We start from the raw sequence: 24,607 nt of genomic DNA on the forward strand, positions 1-24,607 counted from the left end.
TGCATGTGTGTACATATGTTGCATGTGTGTATGCACATTATATATACACACAGTGTGCGTGTGTGCATGTTTGAAGGTTGTGGGGAAAGAGACAGGCAGACTGAAAACACACCAGCAAACCGACCCAAGCCACCAACGTCTGTTTAAAAATGCTTTATTTTATGTTTTATTTAAAAATATGTACAGATCTGAAATAGGCTCCTTTTTGGTGTGTGTGTGTTTCATTTGTCCAACGGAAAAGTCAACATTCAGCGCTAAAAGGAAAGGAAAGGGCTAGGAGTGGAAGGAAGGAAAGAGGGAGGGAGGAAAGAGTGGAATGAAGGAGGGAGGGAGGAAGAGTGGAAGGACGGAAGGAAGGAAGGAGAGAAGGAGGAAGGGAGGAAGGAAGGAAGGAAGGAAGGAAGGAAGGAAGGAAGGAAGGAAGGAGAGAAGGAGAGAGAGAGGAAAGGAGGAAGGAAGGAAGGAAGGAAGGAAGGAAGGAAGGAAGGAAAGAGGAAAGGAGGGAGGGAGGAGAGAAAGGGAGGGAGGGAGGAAGAGTGGAAGGAAAGAAGGAGGAAAGGAGGAGGAAAGAAGAGGAAGGAAGGAAGGAAGGAAGGAAGGAGAGAAGGAGAGAGAGAGGAAGGGAGGGAGGAAGGAAAGAGGAAAGGAGGGAAGAAGGAGAGAAAGAGAGGGAGAGAGGAAGAGTGGAAGGAAGGAAGGATAAAAGTAAGAAAGCTTCCAAAAAACGAAATAAAAATACTTTAAAAATAGGAAGGGTTTCCCCTCCCTGGACACCCTCCGGGCATTTGGGGGGAGATTTTTATTATTATTATTTTTCCCCAAGTTGTGTTTTGGCTGAGCTTTTTCCTTGGGTCCCTCTCTATCCGAGTTCAGAGTCATCGAGTCCATTTCTTTCTGCCGACAGTAGAAAACAAAAACAAACAAAAAAAGGAACCCCAACAAAACCAACCCAGAAAGGTTTCTTTTATTTCTTTTCCCCATAAATATTTTTTCAAAAAATAGATACTATATATATATATTTCATATAATATAATATAATATATATAATAACAGGAGTGAATACACACAGTGTATTTCTTTAAAAGGGGGAGAAGGGAGGGTCCAGTCTGTCCAAAGCGGGGGCCCTGCTTGAACGGTGCCGACGATTCCACAGGGAATCCTGGAGCGGGGGCGTCCAAGCGCGGGCTGAGTCAGTAGTAGTGGCAGTCCTAGTAGTCGATCTTGTTGTAGAGGTTGTAGAGGGGCAAGGCGGAGAGGCTGCTGCTCCCTCCGGGGTAGTAGAGGGGCGCCGGGAAGGCGAGGGAGCGGGGCACGGGCACCCGGAGGAGGGCGTTGTCGCGGAAGACCAGCGGCATGCCCACCAGCGTCTGCGCCGAGGCGTGGGCCATGTTGGCCGCCTCCAGCTCGGCCGAGAGCTGCCGCTTCCACTTGTTGCGCCGGTTCTGGAACCAGGTCTTGACCTGAGTCTCGGTCAGCTGGAGGCTGGAGGCCAGGCAGGCCCGCTCCGAGCTGCTCAGGTAGCGCTTCAGGTCGAAGGTGGACTCCAGCTGGTAGACCTGGCTGCGGGAGAAGACAGTGCGGGTCTTCTTCTTGGCCGACGAGGAGGACGAGGAAGCCTCGCGTGGGCCGCGCTCCGCCGCCAGCAGCGCCGGGGAAGCCGGGGAAGAAGCCGGCGCGAAGGGACGCTCCTTCTCCTCCTTCAAGTCCGGCGGAGGAAGAGGAAGAGGAAGAGGAGGCGCCGCAGAGGAGAGGAAGGACGGGCCCCGCTCCGAGGAAGGAGGCAGAGAAGCCCCCACGCCCTTCGCAGAGCCTAAGGAAAACACAGAAGGAAGATCACACAGAATGTCAAATCTTCTCTCTCTCTCTCTCTCTCTCTCTCTCTCTCTCTCTCTCTCTCTCCCTCTCTCCCTCTCCCTCCCTATCTCTATCTCTCTCTCTCTTTATCTCTTTATCTCTCTATCTCCCTCCCTCTATCTCTATCTCTATCTCTCTATCTCTATCTCCCTCCCTCTTATCTCTATCTCCCTCCCTCTATCTCTATCTCCCTCTATCTCTATCTATCTCTATCTCTCTCTATCTCTATCTCTATCTCTATATCTATCTCCCTCCCTCTATCTCTATCTCTATCTCCCTCCCTCTATCTCTATCTCTATCTCTATCTCTATCTCTATCTCTATCTATCAAAATGTAATGTTCGTTTGTGGGATTAACAGAACTCAAAAACCACTGGACGAATTGTCACCAAATTTGGACACAATATACCTAACAACCCAATGTATGTCCTTCACTCAAAAGAATTGATTTTGTCATTTGGGAGTTGTAGTTGCTGGGATTTATAGTTCACCTACAATCAAAGAGCATTCTGAACTCCACCAATGATGAAATTGGGCCAAACTTGGCACACAGTTCTCCCATGATCAGCAGAAAACACCGGAAGGGTTTGGTGGGCATTGTCCTTGGGTTTGGGAGTTGTAGTTCACCTACATCCAGAGAGCACTGTGGACTCAAACAATGATGGATCTGGACCAAACTCTACACGAATACTCAATATGCCTAAATGTGAACACTGGTGGAGTTTGGGGGAAAATAGAATCTTGACATTTGGGAGTTGGAGTTGCTGAGATTTATAGTTCACCTACAATTAAAGAGCATTCTGAACTCCACCAATGATGAAATTGGGCCAAACTTAGCACAAAGGTCTCCCATTACGAACCATTGGATCTGGACCAAACTCTACACCAGCGTTTTTCAACCTGGGGGTTGGGACCACTGGGGGGGGGGGCGCGAGGGGGTTGTTTATGTTTCTAAATGTTTATGTTTACAAATAGGCTTGAAGCTGGTGAAGTTTTTTCAGTGCAGAAACAAACTGAATGGTTGCAAACAAGAACTGGCACCTAGGGGGGTCATGAGGGGGTGTCAGAGAGGTCACCAAAGACCATCAGAAAACACAACATTTTCCTCTTGGTCATGCAGGTTCTGTGTGGGAAGTTTGGCCCTATTTTATCATTGGAGAGGTTCAGCATGTTCTTTGATTGTAGGTGAACTATAAATCCCAGTGACTACAACTCCCAAATGTCAAGGTCTATTTCTCCAAACTCCATCAGTCTTCACATTTCGGCATATTGAGTATCCGTTTCAAGTTTGGTCTGGATCCATCCTTGTTTGAGTCCACAGTACTCTCTGAATGTAGGTGAACTACAACTCTAAAACTCAAGGTCAATGCCCACTAAACCCTTCCAGTATTTTCTGTTGGTCGTGGGAATCCTGTGTGCCAAGTTTAGTTGAATTCCATCGTTGGTGGAATTCAGAATGCTCTTTGATTGTAGGTGAACTATAAATCTCAGCAACTACAACTCCCAAATGACAAAATCAATTCCCCCCTCCCCCAACCCCACCAGTATTCAAATTTGGGCATATTGGGTATTTGTGCCAAATTTGGTCCAGTGAAAGAAAGCACATCCTGCATATCAGATATTTACATGACTATTCACAACAGTGGCAAAATGACAGTTATGAAGTACCAACGAAAATAATGTTATGACTGGGGGTCACCACGACATGAGGAACTGTATTAAGGGGTCCGCAGCATTAGGAAGTTTGAGAAACACTGCTCTACACGAATACTCAATATGCCCAAATATGAACACTGGTGGAGTTTGGGGGAAAATAAAATCTTGATATTTGGGAGTTGTAGTTGCTGGGATTTATAGTTCACCTACAATCACAGAGCATTCTGAACCCCACCAACAATAGAATTGGGCCACAACTCCCACACAGAACCCCGATGACCAACAGAGTGGGCCACAGCAGGGGACAACTAGTCTTATCTATATAAATAAAAAATGTAATATTAGTTTGTGGGATTAACATAACTCAAAAACCACTGACGAATGAATTGACACCAAATACGGACACAATACACCTATCAGGCCAAGGAGTGACCATCACTCATAAAACACTGAAAAACACAGCAGAAGAGACTTAAAAAGTCAAAAAACAAAAAATACATTACAAGGCATGCACAAAGCCGCACATGTACACAAACACACATATATACACATCTACACAAATATATACACACATACACATATATACACACACAAAATACATGCACAGACTGGGCCACAGGGATTGTTCGAATCCCTGCGTGAGCTCCCGCTGTTAGCCCCAGCTTCTGCTAACCTAGCAGTTTGAAATGTGAGTAGATCAATAGGTACAGTTCTGCCAGGGAGATAAGGGTGCTCCATGCAGTCAGGCTGGCCACATGTCCTTGGAGGTGTCCCTTGGAGGTGTCTATGGCACCAGCTCCCAGAGTCGGAAAAGACAGGACTGAATGTCAGGGGAAAACCTTTACCTTTACCTATAACATCAGAAGTTGCTGCAGATCATACCCTGAACTTTCCTGGACAGGTTAACCCAGGCATTTTGTTCATCGGAAGCTTCCCACCAGAGTGGAAATCTTCTATCCGATAGATGGCAAGCTATTTAAATTCAGCAGACTGAAAGCCAAAACCAAGATCACAACACCATCTGTTATAGAACTTCAGTATGCTGATGATAAAGTTGTCTGTGCATATTCAGAAGAAGACCTTCAAGCCACTCTTTGCAGAAGTATAGAAGAAGCTCCCAGGGACACCCACATCTGAGATACCAAGGTGCTTGTTTGTGAAGCAAAACATGGATTGTAAGACACATGCATCACCAACATAATGTTGGTGGACAAGAAAATAGATTTAAAGCTGGGCTTAAAGCCAACCTTAAAAACTGTAGCATTTACACCAAGAACTGGGACATGGCCTTTGAGCACTCCAGCTGGAGGTCAGCTGTGACCAGCAGTGTTGCAGAATTCCAAGAGGCACAAATGGAGGGAGAAAGGGAAAAACTGTGCAAAGAGGAAGGCCTGACCAGGACCTCCTTCCACTTTGGAAATCAGTATCCTCACTGCAGAAGAACATGTGGATCAAAAATAGGCCTCCACAGCCATCTCCAGGCATTCATCAGCATTCATCCACCATCAATTCATTCACTTGGAGGGCCATCAGTAAGTAACCCAGGCATCAAAACCATTTGTGACTCCTGATTTTAAAGCTGTTTTAAAGTCATTCAAGTCATTGAATCTGAAACCACATAGGAAAAAATCAGAAGGGGCCAAATCATAAACATTCTTCAAGCGATTTTGGATTTCCTTAGATGTACAACCTTCTTGTGCCAGAAATTCAACGAGGACTCTTTCTTTTAGTTTCAGATTCATGGTTCTAAATAGTCAATCGAAAAAGAAAAAAAGAAAAAAAGTTGGACCCATCCTTGTAGAACTCTAATATGCTGATGAGAATGTGATTTATGCTCATTCAGAAGACATACAAGTCACTCTAAACACCCTTGAAAAAGCATAAGAAAAGCTTGGCCTCTTGGGCCCCTTTCACACAGCTGAATAAAATCCCACCTTTTCTATTTTAAACTGGAATATAATCCAGTTGAAAGCAGAAAATGTGGAATTTTATTGAGCTGTGTGGAAGGGGCCCCAGATGTTTGTTTATAAAGCTATTTTCTTCCCAACCCTGCAATAAGCTTCCCAAATGCCCATCATTACCACCTGCTCCCAACTGAAGAACTGAAAAGGGAAAGTTGGTGGAAGGCCTTTGAGCACTTAACTGGAGGTCAGCTGTACCAACAGTGCTGTGGAATTCAAAGAGGCACAAATAGATGGAAGGCCATCCTACTCAGACAGGAGTTATGCCTGATGATGATGATGATGATGATGATGATGATGATGATGATCCAGATTATCAACTCAGATAACCTACATTTTGACTGCAACCAATAAGGATATTCTCCACAATGGGGAACTGGACACTATTCCATTAGGCAGAAGTGCAAATTCTTCCTCCCTGACATTATTAGTCTAGAAATCACAACAATATTCATAGAAGAGAATATAGATTATCATAATCTAGTTTATTAAATCAGATATACAACCCCTTAAATCAGAGGCACCCCCCCCCCCTCACACACACAGCCCCCAATGCCAGATCAGTGTGAAACCAAGATGGCAATAATTCAAAAAATATATATGCTGAGTGAGATGGATCCTCAAGAATGCTCTGAGATTTCTTAAAGCAGCTGGAATTATAAAAGTTCTTCCTAAGAGGGGAGAGGGCCACCAATTTACAGTATATAAATGATGTAAATAAATAATAACAAAATAAAAATAAATTCACTGTGCAGATGTGGTAGCCCTTTGGAGCTGCAGTTTCCCAAAGGTCTTCCATGATAACAGAGGCCACTCTACACCTTCATATCATCCACATTACCAAAACACATAATCCACAAGATTTGTTTAGAACTGGATTATCTGAGGCCTCTACCACACTGCCATACAAAATCCATATCATCTGGATTGTGTATGGCAGTGTAGACTCATATAATACAATATGGATTGTCTGCTTTGATAATATGGATTTTCATGTCAGTAAAGTCAGGGCCTGAGTCTACACTGTCATATAATCCAGTTCAAAGATAATCTGGATTTTATAAAGCAGTGTAGAAGGGGCCTCAGGCTGGATCTACACTGCCCTATAGCCCAGGATCTGATCCCAGATTATTTCTTTATCCCAGATTATCTGGAAATGGAAACTCATATAATCCAGATCAAATCAGATCAGATCTGGAATACAGGGCTGTGTACATTCAGCCTTAATCAAGGGAGTCTGCAAATTATTTACACTATGTAACATGTAACATGTAATTTCTGAATTAGTTCTATCAATTTTTAAAAAATGGGCAAATTTTATTAAGCTGCAAAATTTTGGGGTTTTTTTAGTCTGCACATTCATTCAAAAAAATGACAACTACTTTCAAAGTAAGTACAGCACAATTAAACAGGAAGTAACACTTTCAAAACAGGAACAGAACATTTTTCAAGTGCAGATCCAGACTAAGGTCCCTTCTACACTACCATATAAAATCCAGATTATATTTGAACTGGATTGTATGACAGTGTAGACTCGGGCCCTGGCTTTACTGCCATTAAAATCTACATTATCAAAGCAGGCAATGTAGGCCAACCAGGCCTACCTCCTTCAGGGTCCAAGGAAGAGGCCTCATATATATCAATAATCACATTAACCAGCCTATTTTGTCCTAAATCCAGAGAAGAATAACTGCAACTAGGGAGGGTCCCTTCTCTAGCCTACCCAAAAATCCTAAAGCAACTGCTTTGCAGGGAAATAGTTCTCCTTGGCTTCACTATCCTTTACTTTCTGAGGGGAAAAAAATAAAACTCTCTCATCACAAACTACTTTGCAGGAAAATACTCCTCCTAGGTTTATTTACTCTCCACTCCTTGGTGGAAAAAAAACATAAACCAAGCCCAATATTTGTAGGGAAATAGAAGCAATGGATTAAACCCTTGTGCCGGCAGGACTGAAGACCAACAGGTCGGAAGTTCGAATCCGGGGAGAGTGCGGATGAGCATGGGGAGCTGTCAGCTCCAGCTCCCCATGCGGGGACATGAGAGAAGCCTCCTACAAGGAGGGTAGGTAAAGGTAAAGGTTTTCCCCTGACATGAGTCCAGTCGTGTCCGACTCTGGGGTGTGGTGCTCATCTCCCATTTCTAAGCCGAAGAGGAGCCGGCGTTGTCCGTAGACACCTCCAAGGTCATGTGGCCGGCATGACTGCATGGAGCGCCATTAACTTCCCGCTGGATCGGTACCTATTGATCTATTCACATTTACAAGGATGATAAAACATTAACGTCCTTGCAGATGGTTAATTCTCTCACACCAGAAGCGACTTGCAGTTTCTCAAGTCGGGGCATAGTTTTCCTATGCTTGGCCGCCCATCCTCCACGCCACTCACATCCTGGAAAAAAACCATCAGCTCTCATAACAAACTATTTCGCAGGAAAATAGTTCTCCAAGTTTACACTGTCCATTTAAAGCAGTTGAAGGGCAAGCGGCCAGATAACAAACCCCCACCAAAAATGTGCGAAAAGGAAGCCCTGAATGAGCACCTGTGCTTTGTGTCATCCCTCAAACTGGGTTCTAGGATTTCCTAGTTATGCCGGCCACATGACCTTGGAGGTGTCTACAGACAACGCCGGCTCCTCTTCTGCTTAGAAATGGATATGAGCGCCACGACCCCAGAGTCGGCCCTGAATGAGCATCAGTGCTCTGTGCTTTGTGTCATCCCTCAAACTGGGTTCCAGGATTTCCTAGTCATGCCGGCCACATGACCTTGGAGGTATCTACGGACAACGCCGGCTCCTCTTCGGCTTAGAAATGGAGATGAGCACCACCACCCCAGAGTCGGACACGACTGGACTTCATGTCAGGGGAAAACCTTTACCTTAACCTACCATTCTTGTGGGAGGCTTCTCTCATGTCCCACATGGGGAGCTGGAGCCGACAGAGGGAGCTCATCCGCGCTCTCCCTATCGTATACTAGGACAGCACAGCGAACACAGGTTTGAAACTGCATTGAGTAGTCAGTGTATAGATGAAAATAATGGAAAAGAATAGGGGGAAAAAACATAGCCACAACTTCTGAGTGCTCTTTTTTCACGCCAGCCTGGAATAATGATAAACCAAGTCCCCAAAACAAACGACTTTGCAAGAAAATAGTTCTCCTAGGCTGGGTCTAGGTAGAGTTGATAGAACCAACCCTATGCTTATCCATCCTCTGTGAAGAATGACCACAGACACATCTACACTTACTACTAAATGTGGAGAGAAGGCAGCTTGAAAACATAAACATCTATATTGACAATACAATGTACTTTGAATTGCATGGTGCTTAGATCAGCGCCAGGAACTAGGTTAAGCTTGAAACTGGGATAAGCCAAGTCCGGATGCTCCCCAATAGAGCCAGTAACATACGTGTAGGTGTAAACCGCATTGCCAAATCAATAGCGGGATAAAAACCCAATGAAGCCGCGGATGCTGTGGATCCTGGCACCAGCTCAGTGCTAGCCTCATATAAACACCACCCACGCCTTGGATGTACACTGCCTGGATCTACATTACCAAATAATACAGTTTGAGCTGCAGTCTGTGGGTAATATATCCTTTGACCATATGATGCAGCCGACATTACCATGTCGGCTGCATCATATGGTCAAAGGATATATTATCCACAGAATGCAGCTCCAACTGCATTATTTGGCAGCCCCAAATAGCAGGGAAATAAACATCTATTCCAGTCCGTGTGTGCTTAAACCATCCTCTGTGATCTGCGGGTATGTGTGTGTATATATATAGATCAAATCCATTCCTGTCTTTGAAAAATAAAATAAACCCTCTCTTCTAGTAACTCGAATTCACTCTCGTTGTTGCTTTTTCACTCCGAGTTGCCCTGAAGAAGAGGAAGTGATTCTGTATACAATCCTGCCTTGGAATTCTAACCACAAAGTGCTAGGATGGGTCAGGATTCAGGTCCTCGCCTTTCGCCCCGTTGTGGCTCATGGGGTTGGCTCTCTGGGAAGGGTTCTCTCTCCAAACCGATACTTTTAAGCATACTTTCCATGGGAGAAAATGTAGTTGTCATGCGATTCTATTCAACTTAATTCCGGGGTTTAAAAACGCACAAGTTAACTAGGGTCAGATCTTTCCAAGATGCTTTTCTACTCTATGGTTTGTTTGTTGGTATTTATTTATGTGTCTCAGATATAATGCCATAGATATAGACACACGCACAATCTATATAAATACAAATGTAATGTTCGTTTGTGGGATTAGCATAACTCAAAAACAACTGGAGGAATTGACACCAAGTTTGGACACAAGACACCTATCAGGCCAAGGAGAGACCATCACTCATAAAAAATACTAAAAAAAATACTAAAATACTCAAAAATACTAAAAAAACCCACAGCAGATAAGACTTAAAAAGCAAAAAAAAAAAAAAAAAAAAAACCCAAACCCCACACATTACAAGGTATGCGCAAAACCACACACATATATATACATGCAAACACACAGATATATATATACACACACAAAACACATATACACAGACTGGGCCACAGCAACCCGTGGCAGGGGAGGGCATATATATATATATATATATATATATATATATATATATATATATTACACACATACATATACATATATATACATATATACATAAACGCAGACTCTATGTATATATATACAGATACACAGTTACTTTACATATATACACACATACATACACAAATTTTATATCTATAGCTATATCTAGGATTATATCTGAGAAAGGTAAACGCAAACAAACAAGGAGTAGAAAGTATATTGGATATATATATATATACACACACACACACATACACATAGACTCTCTCACTCACTATCTATATACACACATACTATATATATACACACAGAGAGACATATATATATATACACACATACATACATATACACATACATACACAAACGATTTATCATATCTATATCTAGGATTAAATCTGAGAAAGGTAAACACAAACAAACAAGGAGTAGAAAGTATATTGGAGATATATATAAATATATATATATATATATACACACATACACACACACACACACATATATACATACACACACATATATGTGTGTGTGTCTCTATATAAATGAGCACACATATACATATATATGTACATACATACACATACACACTGACCTAGTACTTGTGCATATTTTTGTAAAAATACAGGTCAGTATGTATGTATATCTTGCCTTTCCCTTTCTTTCAGGAGATCTCACTTGTTCATTCTGGTGGATCTCTGTCGCTAGAGATAATTTGTTGAATATATACAGAAATATCTATATGTCGAACCTGTCAGAGGTTTTGTTTTTTTTTTAGCCGATCATAGCGGCAATAAAAAGTTTTCTTTCCCTTTTTATGTAACGTTCGGAGGACAGGTCAGGCTTATCTATAAGAATGAGAAAGTGATACCTCTAGAAAACAAAGAAGAGGCAAATAAAAACAAATACCTATATGTATGTGTGTATATGTGTGTTATATGAGATATATAAATTATAGTAATAACTATATATGTGTGTATGTATATCTATGCATCACATAAATATATTATATATATATACATATAATATACATAAATAATATAAATATAAAATGTATGTAATATATTATATAATATAATATAATATTAGCAATAACTATATATGTGTGTATGGATATATATACATAAACATATAATATAAATAATATATATGCAATATATGTAATATTATATATATATATATATATATATATATATAGACACACACACACACACCTTCATACATAACATATTATATATATATATATATATATATATATATATTCCAAAAACGTTTCCCCTCATTTCCTTTGAATGGTTGGCTACATTCAGCCTCCTCTTCCCAGTAATATGGATAAGAATTAAAAGCATTTTTAAAACCCATAAAAACGACACGTGCCTTTTAAATTTTACACCTCTGCATGACAGAAACACCTTTCCCGGGCTTCCCACCCGTGTCTGAAACTTAATTCTCAGCCGAGCTGTCATTTAAAAACAAAAACGAAACAAAACGGTGTCTACACTGTCCGTTTAACACGTTTTAAAACTTAGCTTCCAACTGCGGGCGCCCAGAAAAGCCAACTCCCCCAAAAGGAATCTCTTCGTGGGATTTGTGATACCGGAATTGGGTTGGAAACGGCATTGAGTCTTGGTGTGACCTTACTTTTAGAAAACTGGCTTCCAAGAGGAACGGTTTTTTTTTTCCAGGACCAAAGTATTGTCGAAGGCTTTCATGGCCGGAATCACTAGGTGGTTGTAGTTTTTTCGGGCTGTACGACTATGTTCTAGTAGCATTCTCTCCTGACGTTTCGCCTGCATCTCTGGCAAGCATCCTCAAAGGTTGTGAGGTCCTCAGAGGATGTTTGCCAGAGATGCAGGTCCTCAGAGAACCTCACAACCTCTGAGGATGCTTGCCAGAGATGCAGGCGAAACGTCAGGAGAGAATGCTACTAGAACATATTCTACAGCCTGAAAAAAACTACAACCACCCAAAGAGGCAAAGGTTGGCTCTATGGTAGAGTGTAGCTCAAGCTTCATTCTGCCCTGGGCAAGTGATGCTGTTTAAAGGAAGTGTAGACCCAGGTCTCGTTGGCCACTCCACCCCTTTGCCTTGCTTACCGAGACAGGTGAAGGCGGCGAGGGTCTGCCGCTTGTGGGGGGCTTCTTTGGGGCCGCAGAAGCAGGCGGGGGGCTTCCATCCCTCGTCGGGCTCCTCTTCCTCGGAGGAGACGGAGAGGCTCCTTTTCCTGCCGGGCCACGACGAGACGGAGGCTCCTTCCGAAGTGGGTCCGCCGCTCTTGCTGTTGCCCAGGATGGACTGGATGGTGAAGCTGGAAATCGGGGTGGTGGTGGTGCTGGTGGTGGTGACGGCGGCGGGTGGGCAACCCTTGCTCGGCTCCTCTTTGTTGCTCATCCTGGGCTCATAAGAAAGGGGAGGAGGAGGAGGAAGAAGAGAAGAGCGGCGGAGGGTTTAGAACGGGTCGGGAAGGAGGACAAAAAGGGGGGCGACGGCGAGGGGCGTTTGGGGCAGCTTTCCCCTGAGCCGCCCGAGCCCGACTGCATGCTCCTTTCCCGTTCAGGTCTCTATTGATCTCCCGGCGGCAGCGGCGGCGGGGCCTCATTTGCATGGAGGGCCCGCCTTGGCCAATCACGAGCCGACCCGCAGGCCCGGAAAGTTTCAAAATTCTAGGACGCCCCACAGAATATTTCTTTCCCCCCTCCGCCCTTTCACTCCAAAACACAACGCGTTGAAATGCATGGATTTTTGTCTGGAGTGGAAACCTATTCCTCGCACTACTACTACTATTCAAAGCCAGGCTTTGAAGCTGCAAGGCCATTCAATGCTAACCAAGGTGGCTAATTGCATCATTCAGGCATGAATCAATCAGGGCCAGCTAACACGTCCCAACTCTCTCCCTCTCTCTCTCTCTCTCTTTCTCTCTCTCTCTCTCTCTATATATATACTTATTCTCTCAGGCAGCAACTAACCAGATTTTGATGGGGCAAGGGCATTTAATGCTAATCAAGGTGGCCTATTGCAACATTCAGGCATAAATCAATCAGGGACAGCTCAGACTTTCCAACAAAGGATTTTCTCAGGCAGCAACCAGCCAGGTTTTGAAGCTGCAAGGCCATCAAATGCCGATCAAGGTGGCCAATTGCACCATTCAGGCATGAATCAATCAATCAGGGCCAGCTAACACTTCCCATGTATCAATCAGGGCCAGCTAACATGCCCCAATTCTCTCTCTCTCTCTCTCTATATATATATATACTTATTCTCTCAGGCAACAACTAGCCAGATTTTGATGGGGCAAGGGCATTTAATGCTAATCAAGGTGGCCAATTGCAACATTCAGGCATGAATCAGTCAGGGACAGCTAACACTTCCCAACAAAGGATTCTCTCAGGCAGCAACCAGCCAGGTTTTGAAGCTGCAAGGCCACTCAATGCTAATCAAGGTGGCCAATTGCAATATTCATATTTGCCTGCAAAAGACAAAAATCATAGAATCCTTGAGTTGGAAGAGACCTCGTGGGCCGTCCAGTCCAACTACTACTACTACTACTACTACTATTCAAAGCCACGCTTTGAAGCTGCAAGTCCATTGAATGCTAATCAAAGTAGTCAGTTGCAACATTCACTCTTGCCTCCAACAGGCATGAGTTCTTTCTCCCACCCTGGACATTCCACATATATATAAACATCACTCTCCTAATTTCCAACAGACCCCTCAACCTCTGAGGATGCCTGCCATAGATGTGGGCAAAACGTCAGGAGAGAATGCTTCTGGATCAGGGCCACACAGCCTGGAAAACTCACAGCAACCCAGGGATTCCCGCCAGGAAAGCCTTTGACAACACAATCCTGCATTAGATTGCTCAGTAGTCCTGTTTTGTATAATATGCTTTCCATTATTGGGAACTATGGTCAGCTCTAGTGGGAGGTGTAATGTAATGCTTCTATGGACATTCCACAGATATATAAACCTCACTTGCATCGTTTCCAACAGACCTCACAACCTCTGAAGATGCCTGCCATAGATGGTCAGTGATTGTTTTTAAGTGCTGGCCAAGGTCTTTGGGCACTGCACCCAGCAGTGCCCAAAGTGCCGATTATAACTGGGGCCACCTTTACTGGCTTGTGCCAGAATCTTTGCAGTTCTGTCTTTAAATCCTCCTATCCTGTAAACATTATTATTATTATTATTATTATTATTATTATTATTAGGTTCTTGTGGGTTTTTTCGGGCTATAGAGCCATGTTCTAGAGGCATTTCTCCTGACGTTTCGCCTGCATCTATGGCAAGCATCCTCAGAGGTTGAGAAGGTCTGTTGGAAGTAGGAAAAATGGGTTTATATATCTGTGGAATGGCTGGGGTGGGGCAAGGAGCTCTTCTTCCCTGCTGCAGTTAGGTGTGAATGTTTAGCTGATCACCTTCATTAGCATTTGAAGGCCTGCCTGAGTCTGGGAAAATCTGTTGCTGGGAGGTGTTAATCTGTGCCTGGTTTATTATATTATTATTATTATTATTATTATTATTATTATTATTATTATTAGCACATTCTAGTAGGAGGAAATCAAATAGATGCTCCCGATGGAAGTTGGAGCCCCTCTCCTTCCCTATATTATTATTATTATTATTATTATTATTATTATTATTATTATTGCATTATTATAATATTTATTTATACCCCGAGTCCTCTGTGGAGATAGGGTGGAACATAAATGATTATGGTGATTATTATTATTATTATTATTATTATCATCACCATTATTATTTCCCAGCTTTTATCCAGCTGTATTTTATATGGGGCCTCAGAACCCTTCCACACCGCCGTAAAATCCACACTGAACTGGATTATATGGCAGCGTGGACTCAGATAACCCAGTTCAAAGTAGATATTGTGGATTATCTGTCTTGATATTCTGGGTTATATGGCTGTGTGGAAGGCTCCTCAAAGCGGTTTGATCCAAATCAATTTTAAAAATAATTTAAAATACAAATATTCAAACATTAAACTAGAAATAAATATAAAACAGTATTTGAAAAAAAATCAGTTAAAATCCCATCTCTTCTAAAACATGGCCATACACCTCCACCTTCCATGTCTAACACTATGTAACACGATTTGGTTCCTGGGTTATAAATGTCATTTCCAAATAGGCTCTATCATCAAAACATGGGGACAAAACAAGTTTATTAAACTGCCCAAAACTTTTTGAGGGACATCTTGCTATAGTACATTTACCTATAATTCTTCAATGGATATCTCCTAGAGCCTTAACCAATCCAACCACAGAAAACAGGAATTCCAGGCATGAATCAATCAGGGCCAGCTAATCACCTCCCAATAAAGAATTCCCCCAGGCAGGAAGCAGCCAGGCTTTGAAGCTACGAGGCCATTCAACGCTAATCAAGGTGGCCAGTTGCAACATTCATACTTGCCTGCAACAGACAAGAATAATAGAATCATTGAGTTGGAAGAGACCTCGTGGACCATCTAGTCCAACTACTACTACTACTACTACTACTACTACTATTCAAAGCCAGGCTTTGACGCTGCAAGTCCATTCAACCTCAGAAAACTGAAAAATTCTGGACATGAATCAATCAGGGCCAGCTAACACTTCCCAACAAAGGATTCTCTCAGGCAGCAACCATCCAGGCTTTGAAGCTGCAAGGCCATTCGATGCTAATCAAAGTGATCAATTGCAACATCCACACTTGCCTCCAACAGACAGGAGTCTCACCCTGGACTTTCCACAGATATATAAACCTCACTTGCCTAGTTTCTAACACACCTCAAAACCTCTGAGGATGCCCTGCCATACATGCAGGTGAAACGTCCGGAGAGAATGCTTCTGGATCATTGCCAAACCCATTCCAACCTAATTTGTGCCAGCCACAAAAACAATGTTTCCAGAGTATAACAACAACTTTCGTAGTAAGTACAGCATAAAGAAACAGGAAATAGCACTTTCAAAGCAGGAGCAGAAAATGTTTTCAAATGTAGCTACTTGAGGACCAAATCTAGGGTTGTTTCTAGCTGTAGAATTAATATAGTTTACACATCTATCTACACTGATTCGGGATGACCTCATGCTCCTCTTTGGAAAGATTTCTTTCTCTCGCCCTTCACAAAACAATCTGGAAAATGACTGGGAGAAGAAGAGGAGGGAGTCAAGAAGGCAAAGCCGAGCCAATTCGGGGCTTTGGAGAGAATAGCTCCTCCTGAGCATCACTTGGGAGAAAGAGACAAGGATGGAGGGAAGAATGCAATAGAAAAGGAGGGAGAGGCTCTGTTTATTCAGGATCTGGGGATGGGGACTTTGCAGGAGAAATGAAAGGGCCCCCCTTCTCCCCCTTTCAAGCACTCTGGCGCCAGGTCCGACCTGAGAAATGCCTTCCTCGTCCCAAAAATGCGACAAGGAAGCCCTCTAATCTCTCCCCAGGGATGTCATCCATCCCGACGGTGAGGAGGAGGAGGAGAAAGGAGGAGGGTTTGTCTTTGAACAATACGCAATGATTTGGGCTTTTGTTGGAAAGAGTGGCAGACCTCCTTTGCCAACGCTTGCATTGCTATCTGGCCTGAGCATCTTAGATCTCTGGAAGGAGAGGGGATTGTATGGAGAGGATTTTCGGGTCCATTTACACTGCAGAATTATTGCAGTTTGGCACCACTCAATGCTATGGAGCCCTGGGGGGGGGGGGGGGTTGCAGTTTGGCGATGCACCCACAATCCTTGACAGGGAAGGCTTGTGAGGCTACAAATCCCACTATTCCATAACACTGAGGCATGGCACTGTCAACTGGCACTGATTGTAGAGTGTAGAGGTGTGTGAGCACTCTGTAGACTGAGGCCCCATCTACACTGCCATACAAAATCCAGTTTATCTGCTTTGAACTGGATTATATGGCAATTTAGACTCATATAATCCAGTTCAAAGCAGAGAATGTGGATTATCTGCTTTGGTAATCTGGATTATATGGCAGTGTAGAAGGGCCACAGATGGCTTTGATAAACTGGGCCCTCCACTGCAACACTGGCTTCAGCACTAGCCTTATAGCTCTCAACCTGAGGGTCGGCATCCCTGGGGACCCCTGGGGGGGGGGTCGCAAGGGAGTGTCAGAGGGGTCACCAAAGACCATCAGAAAACACAGTCTTTTCTGTTGGTCATGAGGGTTCTGTCTGGGAAGTTTGGCCCAATTCTATCATTGGGGGAGTTTTCAGAATGCTCTTGGTTGTAGGTGAACTATAACTCCCAGCAACCTCAACACCCAAATATCAAGGGCTGTTTTATCCAAACTCCACTAGTGTTCACATTTGGGTAGATTGAGTATTCATGACAAGTTTGGTCCAGATCCATCATTATTTGAGTCCACAGTGGTCTCTGGATGATGGTGGACTACAACTTCAAATCTCAAGGTCAATCCCCACCAAACCCTTCTAGTGTTTTCTGTTGGTCATGGGAGTTCTGTGTGCCAAATTTGGTTCAATTCCATCATTGGTGGAGTTCAGAATGCTCTTTGATTGTAGGTAAACCTCAAAACCCAGCAACTACAACTTCCAAATGACAAAATCAATCCCCCCCCCAACACCACAGTATTCAAATTTGGAAATATGGGGTATTTGTGTCATATTTGGTCCAGTGAATAAAATGCATCCTGTATATCAGATATTTATATTATGATTAATAACTGTTGCAAAATTGCAGTTATGAAGTAGCAACAAAAATAATTTTATAGTTGGGGGTCACCACAACATGGGGAACTGCATTCAAGGGTCATTACATTAGGAAGGTTGAGAACCACTGCTATAGACTGAGGCCCCATCTACACTGCCATATAAAAACCAGATTATCTGCTTTGAATTATATGGCAATTTAGACTCATATAATCCAGTTCAAAGCAGAGAATGTGAATTATCCACTTTGATAATCTGGATTATATAGCAGTGTAGAAGGGGCCACAGATGGTCTTGATAAACTGGGCCCTCCACTGCACCACTGGCTTCAGCACTAGCCTTATACCTATAACTTCATCACACTAGAGCAGTGGTTCTCAACCTTCCTAATGCCTTGACCCCTTAATATAGTTCCTCATGTTGTGGTGACACCCCCCCACCACCATATAATTATTTTCCTTGCTAATTCATAACTGTAATTTTTGATACTGTTATGAATTGTAATGTAAATATGCAGGATGTATTTTCATTCACTGGACCAAACTTGGCACAAGTACCTGATACGCCCACATTTAAATACTGGTGGGGTTTGATTTTGTCATTTGGGAGTTGTTGTTGCTGGGATTTATAGTTCACCTCCAATCGAAGAGCATTCTGAACTCCACCAAAGATGGAATCAAACCAAACTCGATCAGACAGCCCTGTGAAACTATAAAAGCAAATGTACTGTCAGGGCTCAGGATTCCTTCATTTTAGAGGAACCACTGGGAGCTCCAGTTCTCTGTTTTAGCCCCCCCCCCCCCAAATAAAGTTTCTTTCTCAGACCAAGGTATATCTGATTATGTCTCCAAAGCTGCACCTCTTAAGAGTTTGGGGTGATATTAGTCTTAGGGCCCTTCCACATAGCTATATAATCCAGAGTATCAAGGCAGGAAATCACACAATATCTACTTTGAAGATACTCTGAGTCCACAATGTCATATACTCCAGTTCAAAGCAGACACTGTGGGATTTCCTGCCTTGATATTCTGGGTTATGTGACTGTGTGGAAGGGCCCTTCATAGAGCCATAGAGTTGGAAGAGACCATATGGGCCCTCTAAACCAGGGGCTCTCAAACTAAGGCCTGAGGGACAGATACAACCCTCTAAGGTAATTTACCCAGCCCTTTTTCAGGGTCAACCTGAGTCTGAAATGACTTGAAAGCACACAACAACAACAATTACAACCACAATCTTATTTCATCAGCCAAAAGCAGGCCCACACTTCCCATTAAAACACTAATAAGTTTATATTTTTAAAAAATTGTTCTTCATTTTAATTATTGTATTGTTTTTAAGTGTTTTTGCACTACAAATAAGATATGTGCAGTGTGCATGTTTTTTTTCAAATTATAATCCGGCCCTTCAACAGTTAGAGGGACTGTGACCTGGCCCTCTGTTTAAAAAGTTTGAGGACCCCTGCTCTAAACCAACTTCCTGCCATGCAGAAAAAGCATAATCAAAATAGCCCTGAGGCAGTGCGTTCCACTGTTGAACAGCTCTTACAGTCAGGAAGTTCTTCCTAAAGTTCAAGTGGAATCTCCTTTCCTATAATTTGAAAGTCATTATATCATAATCTCAGTTGCATTAAAACACTAATATCCAACATGATACATAGAATGAAATACAATAAAGTCACCTTTTCCTCTCCCACACTCAAGTGATTCAGCTAAAGGAAGCTTGACACTATTTTAACTGCCCTGGCTCAATGCTATGGAATCATGGGAGTTGTAGTTTGGTGAGGCACCAAGAGAGAAGGCGAAATATCTTTTCAAAACTACAACTCCCATGTTTCCATAGCACGGTACCATGGCCATAGAAATGATGTCAAACTGCATTCATGTTATGATGTACATCAGGAATGGGCAAACTTTGGGACTTCAGCTCCCACAATTCCTAACAGCCAAATTGTGGGAATTGAAATCCAAAATGGAAGTTTACCCATTCCTGGTGTAGATGCCCTCAGACCTATGCTCATCATTATAATGCCTTGGACTCACATTCTGTTTCCTTTAGGCCAGCCTTCATTTCAGCAGGGTTTACAAGTAGGAAATGACACTGCCATACAATTCAGATGATCAGAACAGATAATCCAGTTCAAATCAGATAATCTGAATGTTATATGGTAGTGTAGAAGGGGCCTGAGGAATAGCTGTCAGAGACTTCTCAGTGCCACATCATTTATTTTCTGAATTTGGGTTATCTGCTTTGAACTGGATTATATGAGATTATGCTGCCAGGGAATCCAGTTCAAAGCACTGGACTCAGAAACTGGATCATGGGCCTCCTCTACACTATAGAATGAATGCAGTTTGACATGAATCCAACTGCCATGGCTCAATGTTATGGAAATCTGGGAGTTGTAGTTCAACAAGGTCTTTGTTCTTCTGCCTCACTGATGTCCCTTCCACACAGCTGTATAAAATCCCAATTAAAGTTGAACTGGATTATATGGCTGTGTGGACTCAGATAACCCAGTTCGAAGCAGATATTGTGGACTATCTGCCTTGGTATTCTGCGTTATATGGCTGTGTGGAAGGGCCCTAAGGGCCCTTCTACACTGCCAAATAAAATTCAGATTATCTGTTTTGAACTGGATTATGTGGCAGTCTAGACTCATAGCTGTGGGGAAGGCCTCTAAAGACCCTTCTACACTGCCAATTAAAATCCAGGTTATCTGTTTTGAACTGGATTATGTGGCAGTGTAGACTCATGGTTGTGGGGAAGGCCTCTAAGGCCCCTTCTACACTGCCAATTAACATCCAGATTATCTGTTTTGAACCAGATTATATAGCAGTGTAGAGTCATAGCTATGGAAAGGCCTCTAAGGCCCCTTCTACACTGCCATTTGAAATTCAGATTATCTGTTTGAACCGGATTATATGTAAGTTTAGACACATAGGTGCGTAGCAGGCCTCTAAGGCTCCTTCTACATTGACAATATAAATCCAGATTATCTGTTTTGAACCGGATTATATGTCAGTGTGTAGACTCATAGGTGTGTGGAAGGCCTCTAAGGCTCCTTCTATAATGACAATATAAATTCAGATTATCAATTTTGAATCGGATTATATGGCAGCGTAGACTCATCCAATAACCCGGATTTTATATGAACCGGATTATATGGAAGTGTAGACTCATAGATGTGGGGAAGGCCTCTAAGGCCCCTTCTACACTGCCAATTGAAATCCAGATTAGATGTTTTGAACCGGATCATATGGCAGTGGAGACTCATCCAATAATCCGGATTTTATATGAACCGGATTATATGGAAATGTAACCTCATAGCTGTGGGGAAGGCCTCTAAGGCCCCTTCTACACTGCCAATTGAAAATCCAGAGTATCTGTTTTGAACCGGATTATGTGGCAGTGTAGACTCATCCGATAATCCGGATTTTATATGAACCGGATTATGTGAAAGTGTAGACTCGTAGCTGTGGGGAAGGCCTCTAAGGCTCCTTCTACTCTGTCAACTGAAGTCCAGATTATTTTGAACCGAATTATGTGGCAGTGTAGACTCATTTGATAATCCGGATTTTAAATGGCAGTGTAGAAGGCGCATTGGAAGATGTATTCTGGTGAGGAACGGCCAATCTTCCATAGAGGAGACTAAAGGGCTTTGTAAAACTGCAACTCCCAGGATTCCATTGTATTGGGAGAGCAGATGGGCTCTTCTAATGAGGTTATTATCCCTCCCTCCCCCCTCCCACTGACCATCCGAATACATAATGAGAGATTAAAGAAGGAGAGAGATCCGGATCGATACAGACAAATGTCAAGACGCCCTCCGATGACATTTTCATTAACTCCAAGCTTGCCGCCGCCGCCGCCCACTTCCCTCGACGCCAGGGCCCGGCACATTGCGCTGAATGGAGTGCTTATAAAATAATTAGGGGCGGCGAGATGATCATTCACCTCCCCAGCCGGAGAAGGGGCTCATTAAAGGGGGCTAATTGATTGGGGCGCGCGGGCCGGCCCCGCCCCCTCCTCTCGCGCCCGGCAGGTGCGGCCCCGCTTTCCCCCCGCATTAACCTTTCCCGGGCTTTTCAACAGGCTCCAGACACATTACAAATGGTCAGCTTTAATCATGATGTCAGCTCATTAACCCGGAAAGACCCCGCGCTGAAACACAATGGAAGGAGGAGGAGGGATCGTCCTTCAGGGCAAGGGGAAAAGGAAAGGATGCGTCTACACGGTGGCAAGGGTTGCGGTTTGGCCCCACTTGGAATTCCCACGGCGCACTGTTAGTTGTGTGTACTTGTAGGTTGGGGAAACACCCGCAGAGAAGGCTAAAGGCCTGATGCCATGATTCTACAGCAGGCATGGGCAAGCTTGGGCCCTCCAGGTGTTTTGGACTTCAACTCCCACCATTCCTAACAGCCGATAGGCTGTTAGGAATGGTGGGAGTTGAAGTCCAAAACACCTGGAGGGCCCAAGCTTGCCCATGCCTGTTTCTACAGTGTAGGTGCACCCTTAGTGGAACTATAAATCCCACTATTCCTTAGCATTGAGCCATGGCAGTCAAAGTAGTGTCGAAAAGCATTAATTCTGCAGCAGGCATGGGCAAACTTGGGCCCTCCAGGTGTTTTGGACTTCATCTCCCGCAATTCTCAGCAGGTGCATCCTTAATGGAACTATAAATCCCAAAATTCCTTAGCATTGAGCCATGGCAGTCAAAGTAGTGTCGAAAAGCATTAATTCTGCAGCAGGCATGGGCAAACTTGGGCCCTCCAGGTGTTTTGGACTTCATCTCCCGCAATTCTCAGCAGGTGCATCATTAATGGAACTATAAATCCCAAAATTCCTTAGCATTGAGCCATGGCAGTCAAAGTGGTGTCGAATTGCATTCATGCTTTTGTGCAGATGTGCCCTTTTTGAAACTACAAATCCCTTCATTCCTTAGTAGTGAGCCTTGGAAGTTAAAGTAGTGTCGTATCGCATATTGCATTCATGCTATAGTGCAGATGCAGCCTTAGTGGAACTACAAATCCCTTCATTCCTTAGCATTGAGCTTTGGAAGTCAATGTAGTGTCACACTGCATTCATTCTACAGTGTAGATGCACCCTTAGTGGAACTACAGATCCCATTATTCCATAGCATTGAGCCAAGGCAGTCAAAGTAATGTCACACTGCATTCATTCTACAGTGTAGATTCACCCTTAGTGGAACTACAAATCCCATCATTCCTTAGCTTTGAGCCATAGCAAAGTATTGAATTGCATTCATTCTATAGTGTATATGCACCCTTAGTAAAGGTACAAATCTCATCATTCCTTACCACTGAGCAGTCAAAGCAGTGTTCAAAAACACTTGGAGGGCCCAAATTTGCCCATACCTGTTCTACACCCTTAGTGGAACTACAAATCCCATCATTCCTTAGCATTGAGTCACGGCAATGAAAGTAGTATCGAATCACATTCATTTTACAGTGTAGGTGCATCCTTAGTGGAACTACAAATCCCACCATTCCTTAGCATTGAGCCATGGCAGTCAAAGTAGTGTCACAATGCATTCATTCTACAGTGTTGGTGCACTCTAAATGGAACTACAAATCCCATTATTCAATAGCATGTGTCACATTGCATTCATTCTACAGTGTAGGTGCCCCCTTAGAACTTCAAATCCCATCACTCCTTAGCGTTGAGCCATGGCAGTCAAAGTATTGAATTGCATTCATTCTATAGTGTATATGCACCCTTAATAAAGGTACAATTCCCATCACTACTTAGCACTGAGCAGTCAAAATAGAGTCCAAAACACCTGGAGGGCCCAAATTTGCCCATGCCTGTTCTACACCCTTAGTGGAATTACAAATCCCATCATTCCTTAGCATTGAGCCGTGGCAGTCAAAGTATTGAATTGCATTCATTCTATAGTGTATATGCACCCTTAGCGGTACTACAATCCCATCATTCATTAGTATTGAGCCATGGCAGTCAAAGTAGTATTTAATTACATTCATTCTAGAGTGTAGGTACACCCTTAGTGGAGCTGCAAATTCCATCATTCCTTAGCATTAGTGCAGATATGCCCTTAGTAAAGCTACAAATCCCATCATTTCATAGCATTAAGCCATGGCAGTTAAAGTAGCGTCAAAGCAAATTCATTCTATAGTGCAGATGCACTCTTAGTAAAGCCACAAGACCCACCATTCCTTAGCATGGAGCCATGGCAGTAAAAGTAGTGTCGAATTACATTAATTAAAGAGTGTAGATGCACTCTGGGTCATTAGCAAAAAAAGTTTCCTTTTTTAAAAAACAAACCACATAGAAGAAGTTCTGGGCACTAATACTGTCAGATAATAACAATAACAATAATCACATTATTATTATTATTATTATTATTATTATTATTATTATTATTATTATCCTACTTTACCTCTACAGAAAAACCCAAAGTGGCCAACACCAAAAACAAAACAATAACAATACAGTTATAGCAGTATGACACTGCTTTAGCTGCTATGGAAATCTGGGATTTGTAGTTTTGTGCAAGTACTACAGAGAACCCTCCAATATCCCCCTTTATGCCAGAATTCATTGTATTTCAAGTGTGATCAAATTGCTGTAATTACACAGTGCAAACGCACCCAGGTTTGGCCTAGCACCATTGATCTATACTTTATCTTCTATATCTGTGCAAGGTATATACTGCACTTGGGTCCATAGTTTTACCCATTTTACATTAGAGTGCTTGGCCTTCCAGATATTAATGGACTGCAGCTTCTAATGACTCTAGTCGGCTTATCCAACAATGAGAGATGCAGGAAATGGGGACCCATTTCTGTATGAAATCAGCACACAATATTATATTGTATTGTTGAAGGCTTTCATGGCTGGAATCACTGGGTTGTAG

The 24,607-nt window shown here is 43.0% G+C and overlaps 1 protein-coding gene across 1 annotated transcript; it reads right to left on the reverse strand.

Annotated features, from left to right (window-relative positions):
- Positions 1 to 1,056: 1,056 nt before the first annotated feature.
- HMX2 (H6 family homeobox 2) lies at positions 1,057 to 12,587 on the reverse strand. Its single transcript, XM_067466327.1, has 2 exons — positions 12,143 to 12,587; positions 1,057 to 1,810 (listed from the first exon to the last, which is right to left on the reverse strand). The coding sequence occupies exons 1-2, from the start codon at positions 12,435 to 12,437 to the stop codon at positions 1,209 to 1,211; spliced, it is 897 nt and encodes a 298-aa protein (XP_067322428.1). The 5' UTR covers positions 12,438 to 12,587; the 3' UTR covers positions 1,057 to 1,208.
- Between the last annotated feature and the right edge of the window lie 12,020 nt (positions 12,588 to 24,607).

The sequence above is a fragment of the Anolis sagrei genome, chromosome 3 (genome assembly GCF_037176765.1).
Source record: "Anolis sagrei isolate rAnoSag1 chromosome 3, rAnoSag1.mat, whole genome shotgun sequence".
NCBI classification, from domain to species: Eukaryota; Metazoa; Chordata; class Lepidosauria; order Squamata; family Dactyloidae; genus Anolis; species Anolis sagrei.

What these genes read in the sequence shown, in the direction of transcription:
- HMX2 (XM_067466327.1), bottom strand. Translation starts at nt 12,437, where the DNA reads ATGAGCAACAAAGAGGAGCCGAGCAAGGGTTGCCCACCCGCCGCCGTC. An exon ending in CGCCGCCTTCACCTGTCTCG is followed by an intron (nt 1,811 to 12,142) that starts GTAAGCAAGGCA and finishes TGTTTTCCTTAG; the next exon opens with GCTCTGCGAAGGGCGTGGGG.